Source organism: Nyctereutes procyonoides, unplaced genomic scaffold (genome assembly GCF_905146905.1).
Source record: "Nyctereutes procyonoides isolate TBG_1078 unplaced genomic scaffold, NYPRO_anot_genome, whole genome shotgun sequence".
Taxonomy (NCBI): Eukaryota; Metazoa; Chordata; class Mammalia; order Carnivora; family Canidae; genus Nyctereutes; species Nyctereutes procyonoides.
In genome coordinates this window covers 59092137-59114254 of record NW_026575133.1, presented here as the reverse complement: position 1 = coordinate 59114254, position 22118 = coordinate 59092137, and the positions used below count along the sequence as shown (strand labels likewise).

The 22118-nt window shown below is 52.5% G+C and overlaps 1 protein-coding gene across 2 annotated transcripts; it reads left to right on the top strand.

Moving 5' to 3' along the window:
* The first annotated feature begins 1419 nt into the window (after positions 1 to 1419).
* On the top strand, positions 1420 to 21789 carry CTSB (cathepsin B). 2 transcript variants are annotated; one of them, XM_055346328.1, is made up of 10 exons: positions 1420 to 1520; positions 13460 to 13610; positions 14784 to 14869; positions 15795 to 15909; positions 16915 to 17033; positions 18097 to 18182; positions 18492 to 18635; positions 19151 to 19267; positions 20286 to 20414; positions 20792 to 21789. In XM_055346328.1, the coding sequence occupies exons 2-10, from the start codon at positions 13485 to 13487 to the stop codon at positions 20887 to 20889; spliced, it is 1020 nt and encodes a 339-aa protein (XP_055202303.1). In that variant the 5' UTR covers positions 1420 to 1520; positions 13460 to 13484; the 3' UTR covers positions 20890 to 21789. The 2 variants fall into 2 exon arrangements, with proteins under 2 accessions (XP_055202303.1, XP_055202304.1); XM_055346329.1 differs by lacking the exons at positions 1420 to 1520; positions 13460 to 13610; positions 14784 to 14869; positions 16915 to 17033 and having other exon boundaries at positions 15836 to 15909.
* Positions 21790 to 22118: the final 329 nt, after the last annotated feature.

Sequence of the window (22118 nt, the reverse complement as noted above, 5' to 3'; positions counted from 1 at the left end):
AACTACTCAAAAAAAACCCAAAAAACAAAAACAAAAAACTACATCACCAGGGCCTCTGGGAGTCCACCAGGCCTATAGCTTTCTTATTATTACCAAAAGCAACTGGATGAAATACTAGACTTTCCTGAGCCTCTGGAAGAAAAACTGGGATCATACCAACGTTGCAAAGTTGTCAGAAGGATTCGAAACACGGGGATTCATGGAGATAGTGAGTCTTGAGCCACCCCACCATCGTCTGTAAGCACTCCCAAATAAACTCCAAGTAAAATACTGTCCCTTTAGGACAGGCCTATTGGGACCCCTCTTCCAAACGGATTTCTGCCCCTAAGGTCCTTCTCTATAGAAATCCTGAAGCAGGTCCTGAAAGTCAGACCCATTTATTATTACATAACTGGAGACTTTTATAGGCACGTTCTTAGAATATCATCGCTAAAGGAGCCTTTAAAGGCTCCCCTGGGAGGCCTGCTATCATGATACCCCCAACTCGGTGGTTTCTGAATGGACGAAATAAGGGACAGTCACCCCCTCCTGCAAGCAGGGATCCCGCAGGCTTTGAACCGCTGCTTTCAGGCGGCGGCGGCCCCTGGGGCTCTCTCCAGGTTGGATGGAGACCCTTCGGGCCACCTTCATCTCCCCTCCGCTCCCCACTGGCCCGAGGCTCCGAGTCCCTCTTCCCCGGGCCAAGCCCACCCCAGCGGGATCTCCGGGAGCAGAGGCGTGCGCAGGGTCCGTGGGGGCGTAGGTGCCTGGGGTGCGGGCGGAGGGGGTGCGGGGTGCGGGCGGGGCGAGGAGGGCGGAAGGGAGTGCAGGGGCAGGGTGGAGGGGTGCGGGACGGAGGGCGGAGGGGGGCGGGGGGGGGGAAGGTGGAGGGGTTGCGGGGCCAGGGCTAAGGGATGCGAGGCGGTGGCAGATGGGTGCGGGTGCGGGGCGGAGGGGGTGCAGGGCTGGGACGGAGGGGTCCGGGGCCGGGACGGAGGGCGGAGGGGGTCTGGGTGCGGGGCGGAGGGGTGCAGGGCGGAGGGGGTGCGGGGTGGAGGGCGGAGGGGTGCGGGACGGAGGGCGGAGGGGGGCGGGGGTGGCGGAAGGTGGAGGCGATGCGGGGCCAGGGTAAGGGTGCGAGGGGTGGCAGAGGGGTCCGGGGCGGGACGGAGGGCGGAGGGGGTCGGGTGCGGGGCGGAGGGGTGCAGGGCGGAGGGTGCGAGGCGGGGGTAGGGGGGGGTGGAGGGGGCGGGGTGAGGGGCCGGAGCGGAGGGCGGAGGGCGGAGGGCGGAGGGCGGAGGGGGAGCGGGGCCGGGGCGGAGGCGGCGGGGTGCGGGGCCGGGCGGGCCGGGGCCGGCGGCGATCACGTGGCGAGTGGGCGGGCGCGCGGGGCGGGGCGGGCGCGCGGGGCGGGGCGGGGCGGGGCGGGCGGTACTTAGGCGCGGGGCGGCTCCGGGAAGCCCGGGTGGCTGCTCGGCTCGGCGCTGGCGGGGCCCGGCGCGCTCGCAGGCTGCAGGCCCAGGCTCTCGGCGGCGGGCTCGGTGAGTGCGGGCGGGCGGCCGGGCGCGGCGCCCCCGCGGTGGAGGTGACCTTGGCGGGGAGGCGGGGAGCCCGGGCCCCTGTGCGCCCCCGCCGGGCCCAGGCGCGGCCCCGCGGCATCCCGGGGCGGGCGAGGAGGCGAGGAGGCGAGGAGGCGAGGAGGCGGGGGGGGGGGTGGGGGGTGGCAGCCCGCACGCTCCGGAAAGTCATCGCGGTGAGAAAAGCAAAAAGCCCCCAACTCCGGGTGGGCGGCCTGGCCCCGGCCCCGACCCCGGCCCCGTCCCCGGCCTCCTCCCGGGGCTGTGTCCGCGGTCAGCCCGGCTCCGGCGTCGGGCCTGCGTAGTCTGCGGGGAAGCGCTGGGCTGGGATCCCGGTGACTTTCGGCCAGAATCTAGCTGCCCGGCCCCTGGTGAGCTCCTGGGCCTCAGTTTCCTCAGGAAACTGCTGAGATCATAGTGTCTCCCTACGTCTGTTCTAGGTGTTTTCTTATTTCATAGGGTTTGGGCAATTCTCTGCCCACAACCGAACACACAATTCCAGGGACTCCAGAGGACAGAGACCAGAAAACGAACCTGGAACTAGGTGGTGTAGGGTGGAGGCCACATGATGAGTTAGACCCACTGATGGGAAGAGAAATTGAGCAGTGGTTAGGAGTCTAGGTATTGGAAGCCCCAATTCTCCTCCCCGGGAGGCTGGGGTGGAAGGGGAAGATGCCACTCCTTACTTCTTAGCTGAGCCTTACATAGGCCCGGGTTGTTTGGGAGACGGGAAAGCAGGGCAGAGACCCTGAGGCCTCAGCTCTTCCTTCAGTTAATGACCCTGGAGGCCTGCGGAAGGGAGCATATGGGGAGCATTTAGGGGTAACAGTCTGGCGGGCTCAGCAGACCATCCAATTAGATGTGAAATGGATTTGCCCCTTTGTGGGCCTAAGTCATTCTCTTCCTCAGGCACCTGGACCCCGCCGGCATCCCTCTGCCAGTCCTTCACACCCGGTGGGAGGCGGAGCTGGCGGGGTTCAAATGGACAGCTAGCATCTTTAGTTACCTTAGAAAAAACTGATCCTCGGTGCATCCATCGGACAGAAATGCAGCTGGGATGCATTTATCTAGTTGACTCTATAGTTCGAGAATGATAGGAAAGTGAAGAGGCTTAGGAGGCTGTCTGGTTTGGTAGGGGCTGCTTTTCTTCCGTAACATCCTTAAATAATGGGAGAGTTGTTTTGTTTTGTTGTAAAGTAGGCTCTGTGCCCAACGTGGGGTTTGAACTCAGGATGCTGGGATCAAGAGTCACATGCTTTACTGACTGAGCCAGCCAGGCGCCCTGAGACTTATTTCCTGTTGGCACTGGTGATAGTGACCTAGAGCCCTTGAGCTTTATATAGGAAGGGGCTGAGCTGCATCCCCCCACACACCCTGTGTGGTTTTTCCCAAAGAGAGAGTTTTGAAGGTGCTCTGGAGAAAGCTTCCCCTCAAATCTTTTTAGGCATCTGTCCCAGAGCTGGGTTATTGCCACTCAGCAGTGGAAGGATGTAGATTCCTTATCTGGGGGCTTTGCAAGCCAGCCCAGCCCTGGCTCCACTAACTCCCCTGCTGGTTTCCCGACTGGTCAGGTGGTGAGGGTGGGAGCCCTTTAGCCTCAGGATAAACCTGCCCAGGTGCTGCTGATTCAGCAGCTTGATCTGAGGCCTTTCTCAGAGACTGGTCCTTTCTTTTCCTCCATTAGAGGACCTGGGAGTTGGGGTAGCAAGATGGCACACATTTTAGGGGTAAGAGATGTTTTGTATCTATGTTGGGCTGGGAAGCAAGGGAGAGCACAATCAGGGGAGTCAGAAAGTGTCCATTGGGTGATTTTCTTAAATGTGGTAAGGCCTCGTGATTGTGTGGGATATCCTCTTTTTCGGGAGGGAAGGACTGGACTATTTCGGAGCAAAGGCTCAACGTCTGCAGCCCTTTTTAGATAGTTTGACACAAGGAAAATGTTAAGATGATATATGGGAATTTTTCTAGATCAAGAAGGGTGGCGATCAGGTACTTTTCATATGGTTCAGCTTCACATGCAGAGAGGGGTGGGGGTTGACAAGTAGATGAATGTAGTGGGGGCATGTGCAGCTGTGTACTGTACTCAGTGGACGCTGGGCGGCAGTCAGCAGTGTTTATACCCCATCCCATATCATCACCTCTTCGTTTCAGCTCCGAGCACACTCCAGAAGCTGCCTAAGAAAGGGTGTGTGTGCAATAAATCCTGAGTCTTTTTTTTTTTTAAGATTTTATTTATTTATTCATGAGAGAGACAGAGAGGCAGAGGGAGAAGCAGGCTCCCTACAGGGAGCCCAGTGCGGCACTTGAGTCCAGGACCCCAGGATCACAACCCGGGACGAAGGCAGACACTCAACCACTGAGCCACTGCAGGTGCCCCACCCTGTCTTTCTTTTTTGTGCTTTTAATACTTTTGTATCAATCCATGAACAATGCTGTTAAAATTTATTAACTGTAATTGTGCTGGTTGTATCTTTTTCCATTGCCTGTTCATGAGCTTTATTATTTATGTTGATACACGAAGGTCTTGTTCGTTCATTCATCCCAAACATAGAGTATTTACAGAGAGACAGGTGGTTTTTACTTTCTCACTGATCGTGGCAGCGCTGCAGTAAATCCTTATATCTCTCAGGCACCCCTGAGTGTTTCTCCAGGGCAAAAGCAGAAGTCCAGTTAGTTGCTGGGTCATAAGACATGTGCATCTTCTGTTTTGCTAGATACTTACAGAATGCTGTCCAGTGAAGTTTTACCAATATGTACTACCAGCAGTGCTTGAGGGTACCTGTTCCTCATTTACCACCATTAGATATTTTTTTTTTAAATGGTCTTTTTTTTTTTTTAATTTTTATTTATTTATGATAGTCACAGATTGAGAGAGAGAGGCAGAGACACAGGCAGAGGGAGAAGCAGGCTCCATGCACCGGGAGCCCGACGTGGGATTCGATCCCGGGTCTCCAGGATCGTGCCCTGGGTCAAAGGCAGGCGCCAAACCGCCGCACCACCCAGGGATCCCACCACCATTAGATATTATCAGATTTTGATTTTTAGCAACCTGATACGTTTGAAATGGTGTTGCTGCTTGAATTTTTAGGACCGGGAATTCAAGTCATTCTTTGCTCTCAGAAGTCATTGATTAGTGAGGATTTGTATTTTTGTCGTTGATCGCAGTGTTTATAGTTTTTGTTTTGTTTTAAAGATTTATTTATTCTTGAGAGACACAGAGAGAGCGAGGCAGACACACAGAGGGAGAAGCAGGCTCCATGCAGGGAGCCTGACGCAGGACTCAATCCTGGGTCTCCAGGATCACGTCCTGGGCTGAAGGCGGCACCAGACCGCTGAGCCACCGGAGCTGCCCAGTGTTTGTAGTTTTAATGTGTTTGTGAACAGCAAGAACTTACTGAGGTTTCTTTAGATCCTACCAGGTATCTGGGCTTCTGCAATTAAATAACCTTTTCTAATTTTTTATTTTTACTTTTTAATTTTCAGAATGCACGTGAGTTATGAGTAGTGGAGTTTGACTCTTCCACTTTACAGATGAGGCCACTGAGGCTCCTGCAAGCTTGTGACATGGCAGGAATCACTGAAATAATTGGGATTTTCGAGTTTGAGCTCTTAATTGTCCATACCTACTCAGATACCCTCTTTCAAGCTTGCTTGCTTATGGTGTCTTCTCGAGAACCAGTTTCCCTCAGCTGTAAAATAGTCATTTTATAGGAGACGAAAGGTCTTTTTCCAACATCACTGTGTTGACTGCAGGGTGCCGAGGGAGATACCTGTGCCTGTGTTATCTGTCTCTGCCAGGCTCATAACTCACTTCAGTCTGGCCCTCAGGATAACCTGGTCACTAGCGAAGATGAGGAGAGGAGGAGGGGTTAGATACCACCAAACGAGTAAACTGATCCAGTATAAAGTACTGTGAGGGTTATTCTGCCAAGAGATCCAGCTGGGGCTGGGCTTCTCTGTGACCCTCTGACCTGGGCTTGGGCAGGATGTGCTTACACATACATAAGTCACGACGTTTCTGGGCTTGTGCAAGGCCTGGGAAAGTGGTGCCAGCCAGGGGCTGTGGCCACTCTGGGGTTGGAGGCATTGTCGTACATCAGCTGGGAGCCATCTTTTCATCCACTGAACCCTGTGGGTGCTTAGGAGTGCTTTGTTCTGGTGGTCAAGATAGCAGAATAAACCAGGTTTTGAGGCCTTGGTTGATAGGGTGATCATAATTTTTCTGAGAATAAAAAGATTAGCCTGGTTTGTTAAGCATTAACTAGTTTGTGAGTAGAGAGATGTGTAGTCACCTCACCAGTGAGTACACAACCATTTCCTGGTGGCAGTTCATCGTAAGGGCTGTGTGCTCCAAGCCAGGCTACATGGAAGGCACTTTGAGAAAGACCATCTCCAGGGCACCTGGGTGGCTCAGTCGGTTAAGCGTCTGCCTTTGGCTTAGGTCATGATCTCAGAGTCCTAGAATCGAGTCCCATGTGGGCTCCCTGCTGAGCAGGGAGTCTGCTTCTCCCTTCCCAACTTGCACACTGTCTCTGTCTCAAATAAAATCTTTAAGAAGGAAAAAAGACAAATCATCTCCTTACATCTCCCAGCAGCCTCATGAGGTGAGGATGTCTTCCTAGGGCCTCAAGAGAGGAACGAGGAGAGAGCAGGAGAGGCAAGACCCTTCTGTTGCTTGCTTTTGCCACTGCCAGTATCTCATTCCAAAGTACCCAGCCAGCGGGGAGATGGGATCTGGCCTGCAGTTGCATTAGAGCCTCCCTGCTCCTGCAAGCTGGGGAGGTGTGGGCTGCTAATCTCATTTAAATCTCCAAGGATTTCTGAAAGCTTCTATAAAGTAGTCCTAAGGTCCTTCAGACTCTGGGCGGTATGCCTACTTTAGAAACAGAGACATGAGAATGTTATGCCCCCTTTAGCATCTCAGGAAATCAGTATCAGAGTCAGTGAGCAAAGCTGGTGAGCAAAAGCTTCCAGAACTTTTCCCGTATTCATGTTTTTCCACAATACAAAAATTTTCACCTGCCTCGGGCCTTCCTCGGGTCCATTGTTTCAAGGACAAGGTAGTAATTTTCCGTTTGCAGGATGTGGGCTGCTATGGATGATCTTAAGCATTGTTCCATTTGTGGGCACAGCAGCTAGATGGTTTCCAGGCACTGTGGGAGATGAGTTTGTGTAGGCCCACCCTGCTCAACCTGGTGGAAATTAGTCCCTGATTTGAGGACAGATGGTTGGCAGGTGGGCAGCAGGGGGAGTACCTCTAAGTGGCCTCAACTGTTTAGGTGGGTGAGGCAGGTGGAGCCTTCTTTTTTCTTTTTCTCTTTTTCTTTCTTTTTCTGATATTTCATTTGAGAGAGTGTGTATGCAGGCAGAGGGAGAGGGAGAAGCAGACTCCCCACAAAGCAGGGAGAACAACACAGGGTTCTATCCCAGAACCCTGAGATTATGACCTGAGCTGGAGGCAGCCGCTTAACTGTTGAGGCCCGCCCCCCCCCCCCCCCCCCCCCCCCCGTTAGCTGCACAGCTGTAGCCAGCTGCAGGGGATGCCGTCTCTGGGTCACAAAGGAGTTGCCTGAGGGCATTCAGCTGCGGGAAGCCTGGCTCTAGAGGAGAGCGCAAATTGGTGCCCTATTCATCCTCACAGCTCTAAGGAGACAGGCGACCAGAAGCCCTTTTTGTTTTGTTAAACATATTTCCATTATGAACAAAGACAGGAAACATCAAGGCTGTGATTCAAACTCAAAGGCCAGGTGTCCTTCAGTTCGATTGGAGCATATGATAAAGGCACTTGTGTCCGCCCCCTCAGTGTCAGAGGAAATGAAGATCTGCCTCTTTCTGATGTGTGGGTGGGGGTACCGAAGTGGTTGAAAGTTCAAGAACACCTGCCATGAATGATGGCAAGAGGCAAGAAAAGTCTCTGCAAGTTCTCTAGCTAGGTCCCACTAATCTTCACGATCCTCCTACCGGTCCACCTTCTCCTGGGCTGTAGGCACTCTGGTGGTGTATAAGGCACTTACTTTGTGATTTTTGGCAAAATTGAGGCACTCGGTTTTTGATTCTTGAGAGCCAGCTGTGAAAGCGGTCCTGCGGTGCAGGAACAACAGCAGTGGGCAAGGACGAGCGGAGTCCGGACGAAAGATGTGCTGGGCACCCATTCATCTTTTTCTGCGTTGGCCAGAAAATTGCAGCGGGGCATATTTGGAAATCACACATACACATGTCCTGTCTCCTTAGATTTGAGACAGATCTAGAATCCAGTCTACTTAAGGGCTCTATAACCACGTAAGAAAACTTTTTTACAAATGAAGCTCCATGGCAGCCCGAGTCAAATCCGTGTCTTTAGAGAATATCAGGACTGAAGCTTTCTGCAACTTAGCATCAGCTCCTCTCCTGCGTTAATTCCATCTCCTTCCAGGGCTCCAAGGTCTACAGTAGTCTTGGCAATGGCTTCAAAGTAGTCTAGAATGTATGCAATGGTGGGGGGGGGGGGAGTTGGTTGAGCTGGCCATAGGCCCCTTTTGCACATGACCTTCTACAGATCTTCAGTGGGATGTCCTTTCATATAAACTCAAATGCTGTAGGGGTTTGGAGATGGGAGAAATGCGAGAGCCTGTCTTTTTTTTAGCCAGAGGTTGGCTTGGCAAAGGGGCGGAGGGGTGGAGTGGAACCCTGCGTCTACCCAGGAAGACCAGCTGACGGAGGGCTAGAAGTACCATCTGTCCACAGCTGTTTCCCCCACCCATCCACACCATGCAAGGCCGTCTGGTGACTTACAAGTGTTCCTATTCAGTTTGGGCACCTCTTTTCTCATAGAATAAGTAAGAACTCTCTGTTTATTCTCTCCTGTAATTAAAAAAAAAAAAAAAAACCCACAAGACTGAGAAAAAGGGAAGTGTTTGCCCAAAAGAGGGGAAGTGAAAACTGGTTCTGTTTCAAGTGAAGGCTGTAAGGACCTATGGCCAGCTTGTTCAGAATACAGCTTTGTTAGCCATTTGTCGTGGTTGGTCCAGTGTTCACGATCTGTGTGGACCCAGAAAGATTCCTGGTGCCCACTGGAGTGAGACTGCCACTGCTCTCAGGATATCTGCATCCGTCCCCTCTAGGGGGAGAAATCTGACTTCATGTTCTTTGGGCTCAGCAGTCTCCCATTGGAAGTCTTCCCATCTGGACGTTAATTGAAATTAAAACCTCATTTTAGGGCGCCTGGGTGGCTCAGTGGTTGAGCATCTGCCTTTGGCTCAGGGCATGATCCCAGGGTCCTGGGATCGAGTCCCTTGTCAGGCTCCCCACAGGGAGCCTGCTTCTCCCTCTGCCTGTGTCTGCCTCTCTCTCTGTATGTCTTTCGTAAATAAATAAAATCTTTAAAAAACAAAACAACATTCATTTTAATTCAGACTCTTTGTGATATAGAGGTATTGTGGACAGGTCTGGAGTGAACTAGAGTTAATCTGGCGCAGGCTAGAAGCAAGAAAGGAAGAGGACAGAGAGGGAAGATTGGGTGGTAAGTTGGACCTGGGAATTGAGCATGCCTAAATGAGCAACCTTTCATGGCTTTCCTACTATAGAGCAGGCACTGTCATGGCACTCTTGACTTCCACCTGGATAAATGGTCATCAGCCCCATTTACAGGTGGTGAAACTGAGGCTCAGTGGAGATTGGTACTCAAGGCTGCACAGTTAGTGCAAGATCTAATCCAGATGTCCCGACTCCAAGCCCAGTGCTTGCCTTCGCCTTAGGCCACAGTAGCTATTTCTTCATTGAACCCCAAACCAGACTTTCTCCCAGATGCCACAGCCCTGGGCCTGGGGTGGCAGGCTGAAAGGAAGAGTTTCGCCAGTGCTCAGTGATGGGCCTTGGAGTCAGTGGTTCAAGCTGAGCTCAGGCCTCCAGGCTTATGCTCTGTAGTTCACTGAGCCCCTAGTTCTCCCTGAGAATGATGTTGACAGGAAATACGGAGGAGGACCGGTAGAACGGAGATGAGAAGGGAAAGTGCGTGACTGTCTCACGGGGGGCCTGGCCATGGCCCTGGTGGCCATCGGCACAGAAACCGAGAACTGCCTGGGAACTGGAGGTGCCTGTGTTCTCTGCCACCAGAAAAGCCAGAGAGATCTTGTTCAAAGTCTCAGTTACCATGGCATTGCTCCCATCCTCCACTCGCTCGTGGTGTGACCTCTCAGCAGATGGCTGAGCCCCCAGGGGTCGGCTTGGGGTGCCCCTCTGTGACACACAGGGAGCATTCACCTGGGACTGCCTTGGGACCCAGCCGCGGCCCCGTCACCCCTGACAGGTGGTGGTGAAAGCTGGGGAGAGCAGCCCTCCTGGGTGTGAGTCCAGTTCATGGGTCTGAACGCCCGTGTGCCCACAGCGTGCACTCTGGTGCTCATGCGAGGTTCCCCTATCTTGGGAAAATGCGAAGGTGCCAAGTGTAAGTCCGAGGATGGCAGGATAAAAAGAAAGGAGCCCGAGTGCTTTGCTTCTCTGCCCAGGAAATGTTTTAAGAGAGACCTCAGAGCCCCCTTGTTCCTTCTGCCACACGAGGACCCAGCAAGACCTTTACTGAACGGTTTGGAGGCCGTCTGGGTTCCTGCCGTGGTCATGTGAGCACCAGCCTGCCCGTGAGTCACTGAAAACGAGAAGGTTGGGGCTTTTCAGCAGAAAGTTACTAGGGAGAAGGCCTCACTGTTGACTGGGAATCAATTGGAAGTGCATTTGGGGGTCCAGGGTTTTTGGTAGCCCTAGCTACGCTTCTTCCTAAAAGACCAAAACTTTGAATGTAATATGTTCACTTAATTTTTTTACAAAGGATAGAGAAAAATAAATCTCCCTGCCACACATAACCACTTTCGTGTTTTTCTTAATATTTCACATGTGTTAACGGTAATATGCGTGTATATTGCTTATTGGGCTCACACGCGTGCCATGACTCATTTGCTGCTACTTGCTTTTTCCCCACTTCCGTGGATCTTGGGCATATTGACTGTATCAGTACAGTATGATTCACTTTACTGCATCCTTAATGTATTCTGTTCATCATTTACCGTAAGGTAAGAGTTACTGTGTCCTTAGACACTTTGTTTCTGGTCTTTTGTTATACAAAGAATATTCTGTAAACAAATGTATACCATATCTTTGAATACAGTAGGATACATTTCTAAATGTCAAATTGCTGAGTCAAAGGGCGTGGAGATCGAAAAGTTACTAGAAATGGCCAGGCCATCCTCTCCATGATTGTACCTGCCACCAGGGTTCAGCAGCAGCACAGCCTTTCTGCTTCCCCACATCTAACCCCCGCCAGGAACCATCCAGCCACTCAGCCTTTGCGAGGCCCTCATTTTATCTGTACTTCCCCGTGAGTTGAGCATCTTTTCATACCTTTGGATGTTTGTAGTTCTTTTTCTGTAAATTAATTTATTTAGATTTTTAACCACCTTTTACATAATAGGGAAAGGAACCTTGAAGTATATGTGAGGACTGTTTTGTCAGTTTGCCACTTTTTTTTTTCCCCCTAGAAGAGAGACTTTATTTTCATTACAGTTTTTTTTTTTATTTGCTTATGATAGTCACAGAGAGAGAGAGAGAGAGAGAGAGAGAGAGGCGCAGAGACACAGGCAGAGGGAGAAGCAGGCTCCATGCACCGGGAGCCCGATGTGGGATTCGATCCCGGGTCTCCAGGATCACGCCCTGGGCCAAAGGCAGGCGCCAAACCGCTGCGCCACCCAGGGATCCCGGCATTACAGTTTTTAAAGTGCATTTACTTTCTTCATGCAGCTTGTTTTTATTCAAGATCATTGTTCCATGTAGCGCTTCTTGGGTGTGAGAAATCAGGTGTAAAGATTCGACTTTACTATTTGTTTCAAATGCAGAGCCTGCGGTGCCGGGCCCCCATCACTGATATGCACTGCTGCTTCTCCCACCTGTGCCACAGATGCTAAATTCCCCCGTGGATATGCTTCTGAATGGTCTGCTTTGTTGGTTGGACTGTCCCTGGGCCAGTGTTCCCAGGGTTTCCTAATTCCTTAACTGCCCCAGAGAGTAGGCCTCCATTCGTGTTCTTGAATCATTTGCTATTGTTGCACCTTTATTCTTCGGGATGAATTATTACTTAAGCAACCATCAACTTTAAATCTTGCCTCAAATAGAATTCACTGTGGAAGGCAGGCAGCATGTTCACATAACCCTGTGACCTGGGAGGAGTTGAGACACTCTGGAAGCCCCTGAGGTCAAGGACAGAAAACCCTCCTCCTGCCACCACTCCTCACATGGGTATCCTGCAAGGCCCCTGGGTGCTATGGCACCCAGGACATTTCTTGCTTTCATTGGAGCTGCTTGCCTAGGAGCATGATTCAGAGGCGGAGCTGGAAACTGCCAGTCTCCTAACTTGCAGGCCAGTTTAAGATCTAAGGACTGTGGTTGTAATGTGACAGTTTCCCGTCCTGGAAGACCCATCTTTGAAAGAGAACCCTTGGCTGGCTGGAAAAACCAGAGAAAGTCCCAGACTTGTGCCACTGGCCAAACCAGCTCTGCTGCCTTGGCTCTGAGATCGGCACTTGCTCGGCTTTGTTGGCTCATGTTTGCTTGTTTTATATCCAGAATGTGGCTTATGAAATATATTTTCATTTGCATTTTTCTTATCTTATTGGTCCTCCATTTGGGACCGAATCATATAGACTGTTTGCTCTCTCAGAGCGCTCACTTGGAAGAGTCTCAAACGTAGTTGGACAAACCCAGGGAGAGGCAGTTTGGCAAGAGCAGGAGGTGGGGGCGCCGAAGTCCGTTTAGCCTCAAGATCTGGGTTTATTGATTTGCTTTGGATGGAGTCGTTGGTACTGCTTGTGGCCTGGGCCTTGGGGTTCTGACCGACAGTGGGGTGGTGCTGGTGCCATCCTCACAGGCCCCGAGGTAGCCGCGGAGCATCCAAGGAATAGTTGCTCCCCTTAGGCCGGGAGCCCAGCCTCAGCTTGAGAACAGCCCTGGAGACCCAGCAGTGTGCATGAGTCACCAGGCCGCAGTTGCAGAGGGGCCTCACTGCTTGCAGCTTTGTGTCCTGGCTCCAAGGCATCTGGAGGAGTCCTCCTTAGCCCATTTGGGCTGCTACTGCAGCATGTTACAGACTGGGTGGCTTCTAAACAGAAATTTGTTTCTCATTTTGGGACAAAATGTGGCAGTCTGAGGTCAGGGTGCTAGCTTGGCCGGGTGAGGGTCCTTTTCCACGTGACACACCATTCTAGCTGTGTCCTCACATGGCAGAGGTGAGACCACTCTCTGGGGTCTCTTTTATAACAACACTAGCTCCGGGACGCTTAGGTGGCTCAGCATTTGGGCACGCCTGCCTTCGGCTCAGGGCATGATCCTGGAGACCTGGGATCAAGTCTTGCATCGGGCTCCCTGCGTGGAGCCTGCTTGTGTCTCCCTCTGCCTATGTCTCTGCCTCTTTCTGTGTGTTTCATGAACAAATAAATAAAATCTTAAAAAACAAAACAAACAAAACACTAGCCCCATCGTGATGGTTCCATCCTCATGACTAGTCATCCCCCAAAGGCCCCACCTCCTAATTCCATCACACTGGGGTTAGGATTTCCACATGAACTGGTTGGGGGGGGGGGTGGCACGGGGGTGGATGGACATTCAGCCCTCAGCATGGCCCTGTGTGCTATGGGCATAGGTTGGGACTTGGATGAGGTGGGGCCTGGGAGCCCACGGGCACTGGAGGTCCTTGCGGGCTCTGTGCACCCACACCCAGGCTTTACAGAAGAGGACAATGAGGGAAAAAAGGGGCAAATGGCGGAGCCAGGAAGAGAACATGGGTCTTTTGGCTGCTGGGTGGTTTCTGGCCCGCGAACTGTGCTGCCAGAGCTGGCACTCTTATGTAAAGCACTTGAACTGAAGCGTCCTGATGTCTTTTCTAGGTGAATCCAAGATCCAGCTTCCAAAATGTGGCAGCTCTTAGCCACTCTTAGCTGCCTGGTGATGCTTACCGGTGCCCAGAGCAGGCTGCCTTTCCATCCCTTGTCGGATGAGCTGGTCGACTATGTTAACAAACGTAACACTACGTGGAAGGTGAGCTGTGGGGACCATTGTGCATGTCCCTTCTCTAGGGGTTCAGTTTGTACATTCCGACTCCGAAGGGTGGTGACTGTAGCTGTAGGACAGTCTGTCTCAGACAGTTGGTCTGATTGAGAGTCATGGCCATTCAGGACTATGCTTAGCATCCTCCTTTGCTTCTGTGCTGTGTGTGTGCGCGTGCATGTGTGTACATGTGTGCATGAGTGCATGGTAGTGCAGTGGGGAGAAATGAGCTTTGGAAATGTTCACAACCAGGAAGACCTGAACCCCCAACATGGTAGTTGGTAAGGCTCATCAGGCAGCTCCTGGATTGCAGGAGTGAAGAAATGAAGAATGGGCCATGTTCAGGGCTGCAGAGGGCCTGTCTTCACCTCAGCAATGTAGCAGATCCGAGAAGATACCCACCGGTCTCGGAGCTGCATGCTGCCCAGGTGGTTCACTCGGGGGCGGGTCCTTGCTTGCTCTGGGGGGTGCCTGTCTTAGTCCGATCATGCTGCTATACCAAAATACCACAGACTGGGTGGTTTACAAATAGAAATGTATTTTTTTTTTCAAATAGAAATGTATTGCTTGCAGTTCTGGAGGCTGGAAATACACTTTTGGGGTGCCAGCATGGTTGGGTTCTAGGGAGGGCACTTTTTTGTGTTGCAGACAAGTGACTTCTCATTGTATCCTCACTTAGTTGGAGGGGCCAGCCAGCTCTCTCATACCACCTTTAAAAGGGCACTAATCTGACACCTCGGTGGCTCAGTGGTTGAGGTCTGTCTTCTGCTCAGGGCATGATCCTGGTGTCCTGGATCAAGTCCCGCATCGGGCTCCCTATGGGGAGCCTGCTTCTCCCTCTGCCTATGTCTCTGCCTCTTTCTGTGTGTCTCATGAATAAATAAAATCTTTAAAAAAAAATGGCACTAACCCCATTCTGATCCTCTTCACAAAGTATCCACCCTAATGACCTAATCACTTCCCAAAGGCCCAACCTCTAGGTGCCATCACCTTGGAGGCTAGGTTTCAACATAAATTTGGGGGGATGCACTTGTTCTCTAGCAGTTCCCCAGCACCCCCTGCTATGCTAGGCTGGATGGCACCCCTGGCTTGGTTAGGCCTCCCATCTACTCCCAGCCCTAGATCCCCCCTCTGTTGACTGCTGTGGCCGGTGCTCTCTTCCAGGCTGGACACAACTTCCATAACGTGGATCCGAGCTACTTGAGGAGGCTATGTGGCACCTTCCTGGGTGGGCCGAAGCTGCCACAGAGGTGAGTGCCTGCTGCCTGGGGGTGGGTACGCTCCGCATCTATGCCCACACCACTGCCATGCCCACCACTGCCATGCCCAGCATGGGTGTGTGTTTGGGATGCGGGAAGGAGGGAAGGAAGGAAAGAGGTTTCAGCCCTTCGGAGCAGCAAGGACCCTACCTGACAGGCTCAGCCCCCAGCACTGTGTGTCCTGCTGTGCTTCTCCAGGTGTCTCAGCTCCAGGTCTGGTTCTGTATGACCTGGATGGACCCAGTCTTGAATAATTGAAGGAGAATCTAAGAAAAGCCATCTGATTGGCCATTAAGGTTTCATTTTTTTTTTCTTCCTAGAGAGCTCTACAGTGAGCATTGTCAAGTGGCTCTTACTCTAGTAGGAAGCATTAGAAATATCTAAGAAGGGCAGCGCTGGTGGCCTAGCGGTTTAGCGCCGCCTTCAGCCCAGGGCCTGATCCTGGGGACCCGAGGTCGAGTCCCATGTCGGGCTCCCTGTGTGGAGTCTGCTTGTGTCTCTGTCTCATGAATAAATAGATAAAATTAAAAAAAAAATAACAAGGTGGATAGAATAGTTATGGGACATCACACCATAGTGAAAATATTAAAAATGAGGGGAGGACCCTGGGCAGACCCGGGGTGGGGTAAAGGGAGTAAGAAATGCAGTTGTGTGGATCTTGTGGCCAAACTCTTGAAAAACATCTCATAGAGGAAGACTAGGAAGAAGCATAGGGAATGATAAGATGCGTTGAACAGTAGAATTCCTGGTTTAGTTTTATAAATTCCCGGGGGGCAGCCCTGTGGATGTCCTCTCCAGCTTGTCCTCCGTGGGTCTCACTTCCCAGGTGATGGCCCGGCCTGCAGTTGCTGTCGGGTGCCAGGGTGGGGGAGGGTGGTAACTTGCAAGCGGGTCACGGAGGCCTTCCTTTATCTAGAGTTCAGTTTGCCAAGAACCTGATTCTGCCGGAAAGTTTCGATGCCCGCGAACAGTGGCCTAACTGCCCGACCATCAAAGAGATCCGAGACCAGGGTTCCTGCGGTTCCTGCTGGGTGAGGCCCTGCTGGCGGGGAGGGGCCCGAGCCTTGGGTGTGGGGCGTGTTGTCAGACTTCCCAGTGGAGGCAAGTTATATAAACCTGCTGAGTCTCCGTTCCATCAACATAAAAATCATGCAGATCCTTGTGGTCGCGAGTTACTGCCAGGACTGGGCAGGAGAACCGATGTGCAGAGCGCCCTGTGTGGTGTATGGATCTGGCCCATGTGCAGTGGTGAAGCTGCTTTTACTTCCCCGTTTAACACGCTGCCCCAGGCCATTAGCAAACACCAGGAGTTCTGACCCCTCCGCTGCTTCACGAAGAAATATCCCATCTGTATCAATGCGCTATCTTAATTTTGTTTAACTGTGGTAAAAGTATATGTGGTATAAATTTAAGTCTGTTAGTCATTTTAAAAATATATTTTATTTATTTGAGAGAGAGAGAGAGAGAGAGCATGAGCAGGGAGAGGAGCAGAGGGAGAAGCAGACTCCTCGCTGAGCAGGGATGAACCCAGGACCTTGAGATCATGACCTGAGCCAAAGGCAGATGCTTAACCGGCTGAGCCACCGGGCGCCCCATCTTAGTCATTTTTAAGAGCGCTGTTCAGTGGCATTCAGTACATTCACGTTACACGAATGCAGTCCCCACCGCCCATCTACAGAACTCTTACCATCTTGTGAGAATGGAAACCCTTTCCCCTCCCCCACCGCCAGCAACCACCCTTCTACTTTCTTTTACTGACCAGTCTAGATACTTCATTTTAGTAAAATCATACAGTATTTGTTCTTTGTGTGAGCTGTTTTAGGTTAACAAAAACCACATTTTAGAAATGACCCGAGTGTCCAGGTAGAGATTTGGGGTAGATTGGTCTCTCGCTTCAAAGACGTGAGGGCCTGGACCCTCCCTGACATTGGGAGAGTAGCCACCCAGGAGGTCTGAGGTGTGGTCCTCTGACACGGTAGCTGGCAGAGGCCACCGTCCAGGAGTGGGGCTCACCTGTGGGGGGCTTGTCCCTGCAGGCATTTGGGGCCGTGGAAGCCATTTCTGACCGGATCTGCATCCGCACCAATGGGCATGTCAACGTGGAGGTGTCTGCCGAGGACATGCTCACCTGCTGTGGCGACCAGTGTGGGGACGGGTGAGTCAGAATCCGCGCCTCCCGCTGCAGGAGCCGGGCCCCTGGGAATGGCACCAGGAGCCCCCAGGCTGAGGCCTCTGTGAGGATGGGACTGGTACTCCAGGTCAGATAACGGTCCTTTGGCGAGACAGCTTGGGGACCTGGGCGGTCTGGAAGCAGGCCGTGGTATGACTGCTGCTTTCTGTGAGCTGCCCTAGAGTCAGGCTGACCCCCCCCCCCAGCGCTGGGGGTGGGGGCTGGGGTCCAGGCACAGCAGAGACCGTCTCAGAATATGTGGCTCACTTTCTGACCTTGGGCCTGGTTTTTGTCATCCTTTTTCCCTTTCTGTGCTCAAGGAAATGTAATAACCTTGGGGCCTATTTTCTGTAATGAAGAATGTTGGGTCCCCAGCTTGGTCACCAAACACTAAATTCCCACCGTGGGTACCTACCTTTCTGCCCACTCTGGCCTTGGTTTTACAACCATGGTTGTCAGATACGGCTATAGATTAGAAATACCCGGGAGTTTTTAAAAAGGTGTCCAGGCCTCACCTCATACAGTTAAACCAGTCCCCAGCATTAACATTTTCTGTATTAGGGGATCCCTGGGTGGCGCAGCGGTTTGGCACCTGCCTTTGGCCCAGGGTGCGATCCTGGAGACCCGGGATCGAATCCCACATCGGGCTCCCAGTGCATGGAGCCTGCTTCTCCCTCTGCCTATGTCTCTGCCTCTCTCTCTCTCTCCCTCTGTGTGTGACTATCATAAATAAATAAAAAATATAATTAATTAATTAATTAATTAATTAATAATAAAACATTTTCTGTATTAAAACGCCAGGGAGTTGCAGCGTGCTGATTGATAATCTGGGTTCCGGGAAGGGCACAGCCTGGTTCAGGGTAGCCATGGATATGAGGGTCCTTCTGTCTTGTTGAGGGTGGTGGCAGGCAGGCCTGGGAGCTTGGGTGAGTCCCTGGAAGAAGTGACTATCTGGGGTGTCCCCAAGAGACCCTGGGGCCATGGGCAATGGTCTGGGCGCAGCTAGAGTTTCTCTCACAGTGAACTTAACAAGTGGCTCCTTCCTCAGCTGTAATGGAGGCTTTCCTGCTGAAGCTTGGAACTTCTGGACAAAGCAAGGCCTGGTGTCGGGGGGCCTCTATGACTCTCATGTGGGTGAGTGTCTGCCGTCGCACCCTCTCTGGCTAGATGGAGCTTATAGGCAGTAAGAATGGGCCTCGCATTATAAAGTGAAGGCTGAGAGTTGAGAGCAGGCCACTGAAGAATCCAACAGAAATACGAGGGAGGGGACTGCCCCTCCCTCGGGGGCAGAATTAGCAACGGTGTCAGGTGTCCCTGCTGCAGATGTGATGATCCTCCCTCCCTCCCAACACCTCCCCGCCTTCCTCCAGCGTTTCCCTCTTGCCGCCAGGGGCTTCTGAGGAGGCTGTCAGCTGATCCCTTCCTTTCCACTTGGCCCCCCAGGCTGCAGACCCTACTCCATCCCTCCCTGTGAGCACCACGTGAACGGCTCCCGGCCTCCATGCACAGGGGAGGGGGATACCCCCAAGTGCAGCAAGATCTGCGAGCCCGGCTACTCGCCATCCTACAAAGAAGACAAACACTACGGTAAAGCGGCAGCTGGGCTCCCCAGCACCCCGGGCCCCGCAGACACCCTTCCCGAGCCAGAGGAAGAGAGAGGACAGGGCAATCCGACTCTCCCTGGAGATCGGAAGGCCATGAACGACTGTCCTGCCAGGGAGCAGCACACTGCTGCTTCTGGCTGCCTCCCTCCCGAATTCGGCCTCAGGATTCCTGTTGCGTCAGTCACAGACCCTCCGGGTCGGAGGGACCGGACTCTCACCTGACAGCGGAGTGATCAGGCCTAGGACCCAGGGCACCACTCTTCAGGGCTTCGTGCTCGCTGCCCCTGCGCCACAGAGCTGTGCGCTCCTACTTCTCGGTCCCGGTCCAGCTCCATCATTGCTCCCCGGGGAGGCCTTCCCTGACCCCTGGGCCGGGTGAGCCCCCTAGATGTGGTCTTCACTTGGCGGACCCCATAAATCATTGATAAGTTGACAGCTGGAACCCTGGGGGGCCTGCCTGACCCGCCTCACCCCCCGCTCGGCTGGTTCTTTTGCCAGGATGCAGTTCCTACAGTGTGTCCGATAACGAGAAGGAGATCATGGCAGAGATCTACAAAAACGGCCCGGTGGAGGCGGCCTTCACCGTGTACTCCGACTTCCTGCTGTACAAGTCCGGTGTGTGTTGGCTCCCAAGGGCAGCGGTGGGGGCTAGGGAGGTGTGGGTTCTGGGCACGGCCGGGACTAGATGGAGGAGGAAGACATAACGTTGCGCTGGAGCCGCCCCAGACCATGCCTCAGGTTCAGTGAATGGGGAAACAGGAGGCAGGTGGCTGTGTACGAGGCTGTGGGGACCCCCCCCCCCCCGGGCCATTGGACAGGCGCCCGGCCTGAGAGCTGCCTTAGAAATCCCCCATTTACATGAACAGCCAGCCTCTGGCTGCCCAGTGCTATCTCCTTTATGATCTGCCACATTGAAAACTTCAAAGCTCTTGACTCTTAAGAAACATCATTGGATTGAGGGAGATGATGCTGGCAAGAAAAAATTAGGAAGCTGGCAGTTTTTAGCAGTCCTCACCTCTAGTTTAGAAGGAGGCATTTCTAGTTTGACAAAGTGACTCATCAGTGAGGGGATCGCCTGCTCCACAGGCCCCAGGGGCACTTGGCCTGCTTGGCCTGTAGCTTTCTGCATTGGTCAACGCTGGCTGCTGCCACCCCAGCCTCTCTCAGGCTTCATCTCTGCAGGGGGCATCCCAGGGCAGCAGCGTCAAACTCTTTAAGTTACAAAACCCTTTTGACAAAGAGATCCTCACGTGGAGTCCTAGTATGGCGAACAAATAACTGGAATCGAATGTTAACGTTAAATTTACTTCTTAAATTAGAATCTATGACTTTAAAGGCAACCAGCAAGCACATTTTGTTGGGACTCCACTTTAATATTTATTAAACGTATTTGATTGTTGGGCTTTCAAAAACCTATTGAGATAATTCCCAAATGTTATGGGAGCTCCTGGAACCTTCTGAGAGAACATCAGCGTTTCCTCTCTGTATAACCTTGTTTGCAAACAGTTTCTTGGGAGGGCTTGGTGGGCTCTCTGGACCCTGTCCTGCCAGGGCAGCCAGCTGAATTGGAGGGATGCTCTGGGAAGTGGGGCAACAGCCTGGTCTCCACCTGAATGGGCTGTCCTGTTCTCAGGAGTATACCAGCACGTCACTGGAGAGATGATGGGAGGCCATGCTGTCCGTATCCTGGGCTGGGGAGTGGAGGATGGCACACCCTACTGGCTGGTTGGCAACTCCTGGAACACTGACTGGGGCGACAATGGTGAGCGGAGCTCTCTCTTCCTGTTAATGGGGTGTGTGAGCCAGGACGGAGGGCTCATCCTGTCCTCTGCTCCAAACACTAGGCCTAGAGCTCAGCAGTGACCTCCAGGTTCTTGGGTGCTCGTGAGCTGAGGGTTCCCTTGCAGGGCAGATCTGATCCTGATAGAGGGTGGTAGGGATTGGGACATGGCCTCAAGTCAGTGTCTGGCTCTGGGCAAACAGCGTAGAAGTCGGTAGAGCAAGTTGGTGCTAGTCTGGTGACTGCTGTGGGGCAAGTCTGGCGTCTCCTACTCCTAGGTCTTTCTGAGGTGAGTCTGACTATGTGGGCAAGGGTCAAAACTCCACACACTTGAAAGGCATATTATTTTTGCTTTCCAGGCTTCTTTAAAATCCTCAGAGGACGGGATCACTGTGGAATTGAATCTGAAATCGTGGCTGGAATCCCATGCACTGACCAGTACTGGAAAAAGATCTAATCTGCCATGGGACTGGCCCTGCCAGCCCTTGGGCAGTTTTCCCCCTAAATATAGCCAGTTGGGCTGGTGAGGAGGTGGAGGGTAAGGAATGTCTTTTATTCTTTGAATTCAGATAAGATACAAGAGGTTTTAGACAGGGCCTGAAGGATTGGGCCCAACCTCGTGTCTACCGTCAGAGCTATCTTCCAAGGAGACACATCCAAGGCCTGGCTGCCCCCCAGCCCATGGGGTGGACTGCAGTCCCAGTGCACACTTAGACCACGTGAACCACTGCTGTGAGTGAAGCAAGGCCTCCCCCCTAGACTAGTGCTGGGCCAGTAGTGCCCCCCTGCTCAGCTCCTGCTGTGGCTCCCTCCACGTCTTCCCCTCTCCATGCACGTCATGCAAGCAAGACGGAGACCCTAGAGGGTTTGTTAGGTGTTCCAAAGCCATAGAAAGTAGAGTTCCTAATGAGACCAGTCCCCACCGGCGGCAGCACTTCTAAGCAAGTAGCTCACTAGATTTGGAAGAGGTTGGAAAGAAAGGTAGTGGAGCAGCCCTTGGGAGAAAGCCATTCTCCCGGGGTCCCTGCATCTCCTGAGCTTGTAGTCAAGTAGCCTCAAAGACCCTCTCCGGTCTGGTCCTTGGCATGATTCCTTTCTCAATATAAGTTTTATTTTTTGTGCACCTCTGCTGATCATGTGAATGAAAGAGGAATAGCTGGAAGAGCTGTACTCGCTTTACAGACTGTCTGTCCCCTTACAACAAAACTGGGTGGTCCTGACCCGACTGGCCTACCAGCATAATCAGTGGAAGCTCATTTGGGGAGAAACCAGCTTTAACTGTTTAAAAGTCACTGCTTCACTCTCTTAATTCAACAAGGAAAGGAATGACTATGCCAATAAAACGTTTTCTCCCTTACCTCGTAGTCTTGTGTTCTGGTGACATCCCGCCATCTGTAGGCCTATAGTGCCGTCTGTCCTTATCCCACAGAATCCTGTTTTCCTGGATCCAAGCATCCTTGAAATTCTAACCAGAAATCTCCTGCCTCAAACCGCGGTTTCTCTCTTCCCAGTTCCCTGTCATTTTCATTGGCCCTGGCTCTGTAAATTCATCGCCTAAACCATGTCTCAGGCCCCGATTAGCTTTGCTCCTGGTGAATTTAAAAAGCTGAGAACATAGTTGCAGTCCGTTCTTTACTGGCTCCAAGCCAGCAGTAACGTGTGTGAGGATTCACCTAAGCACGGTTA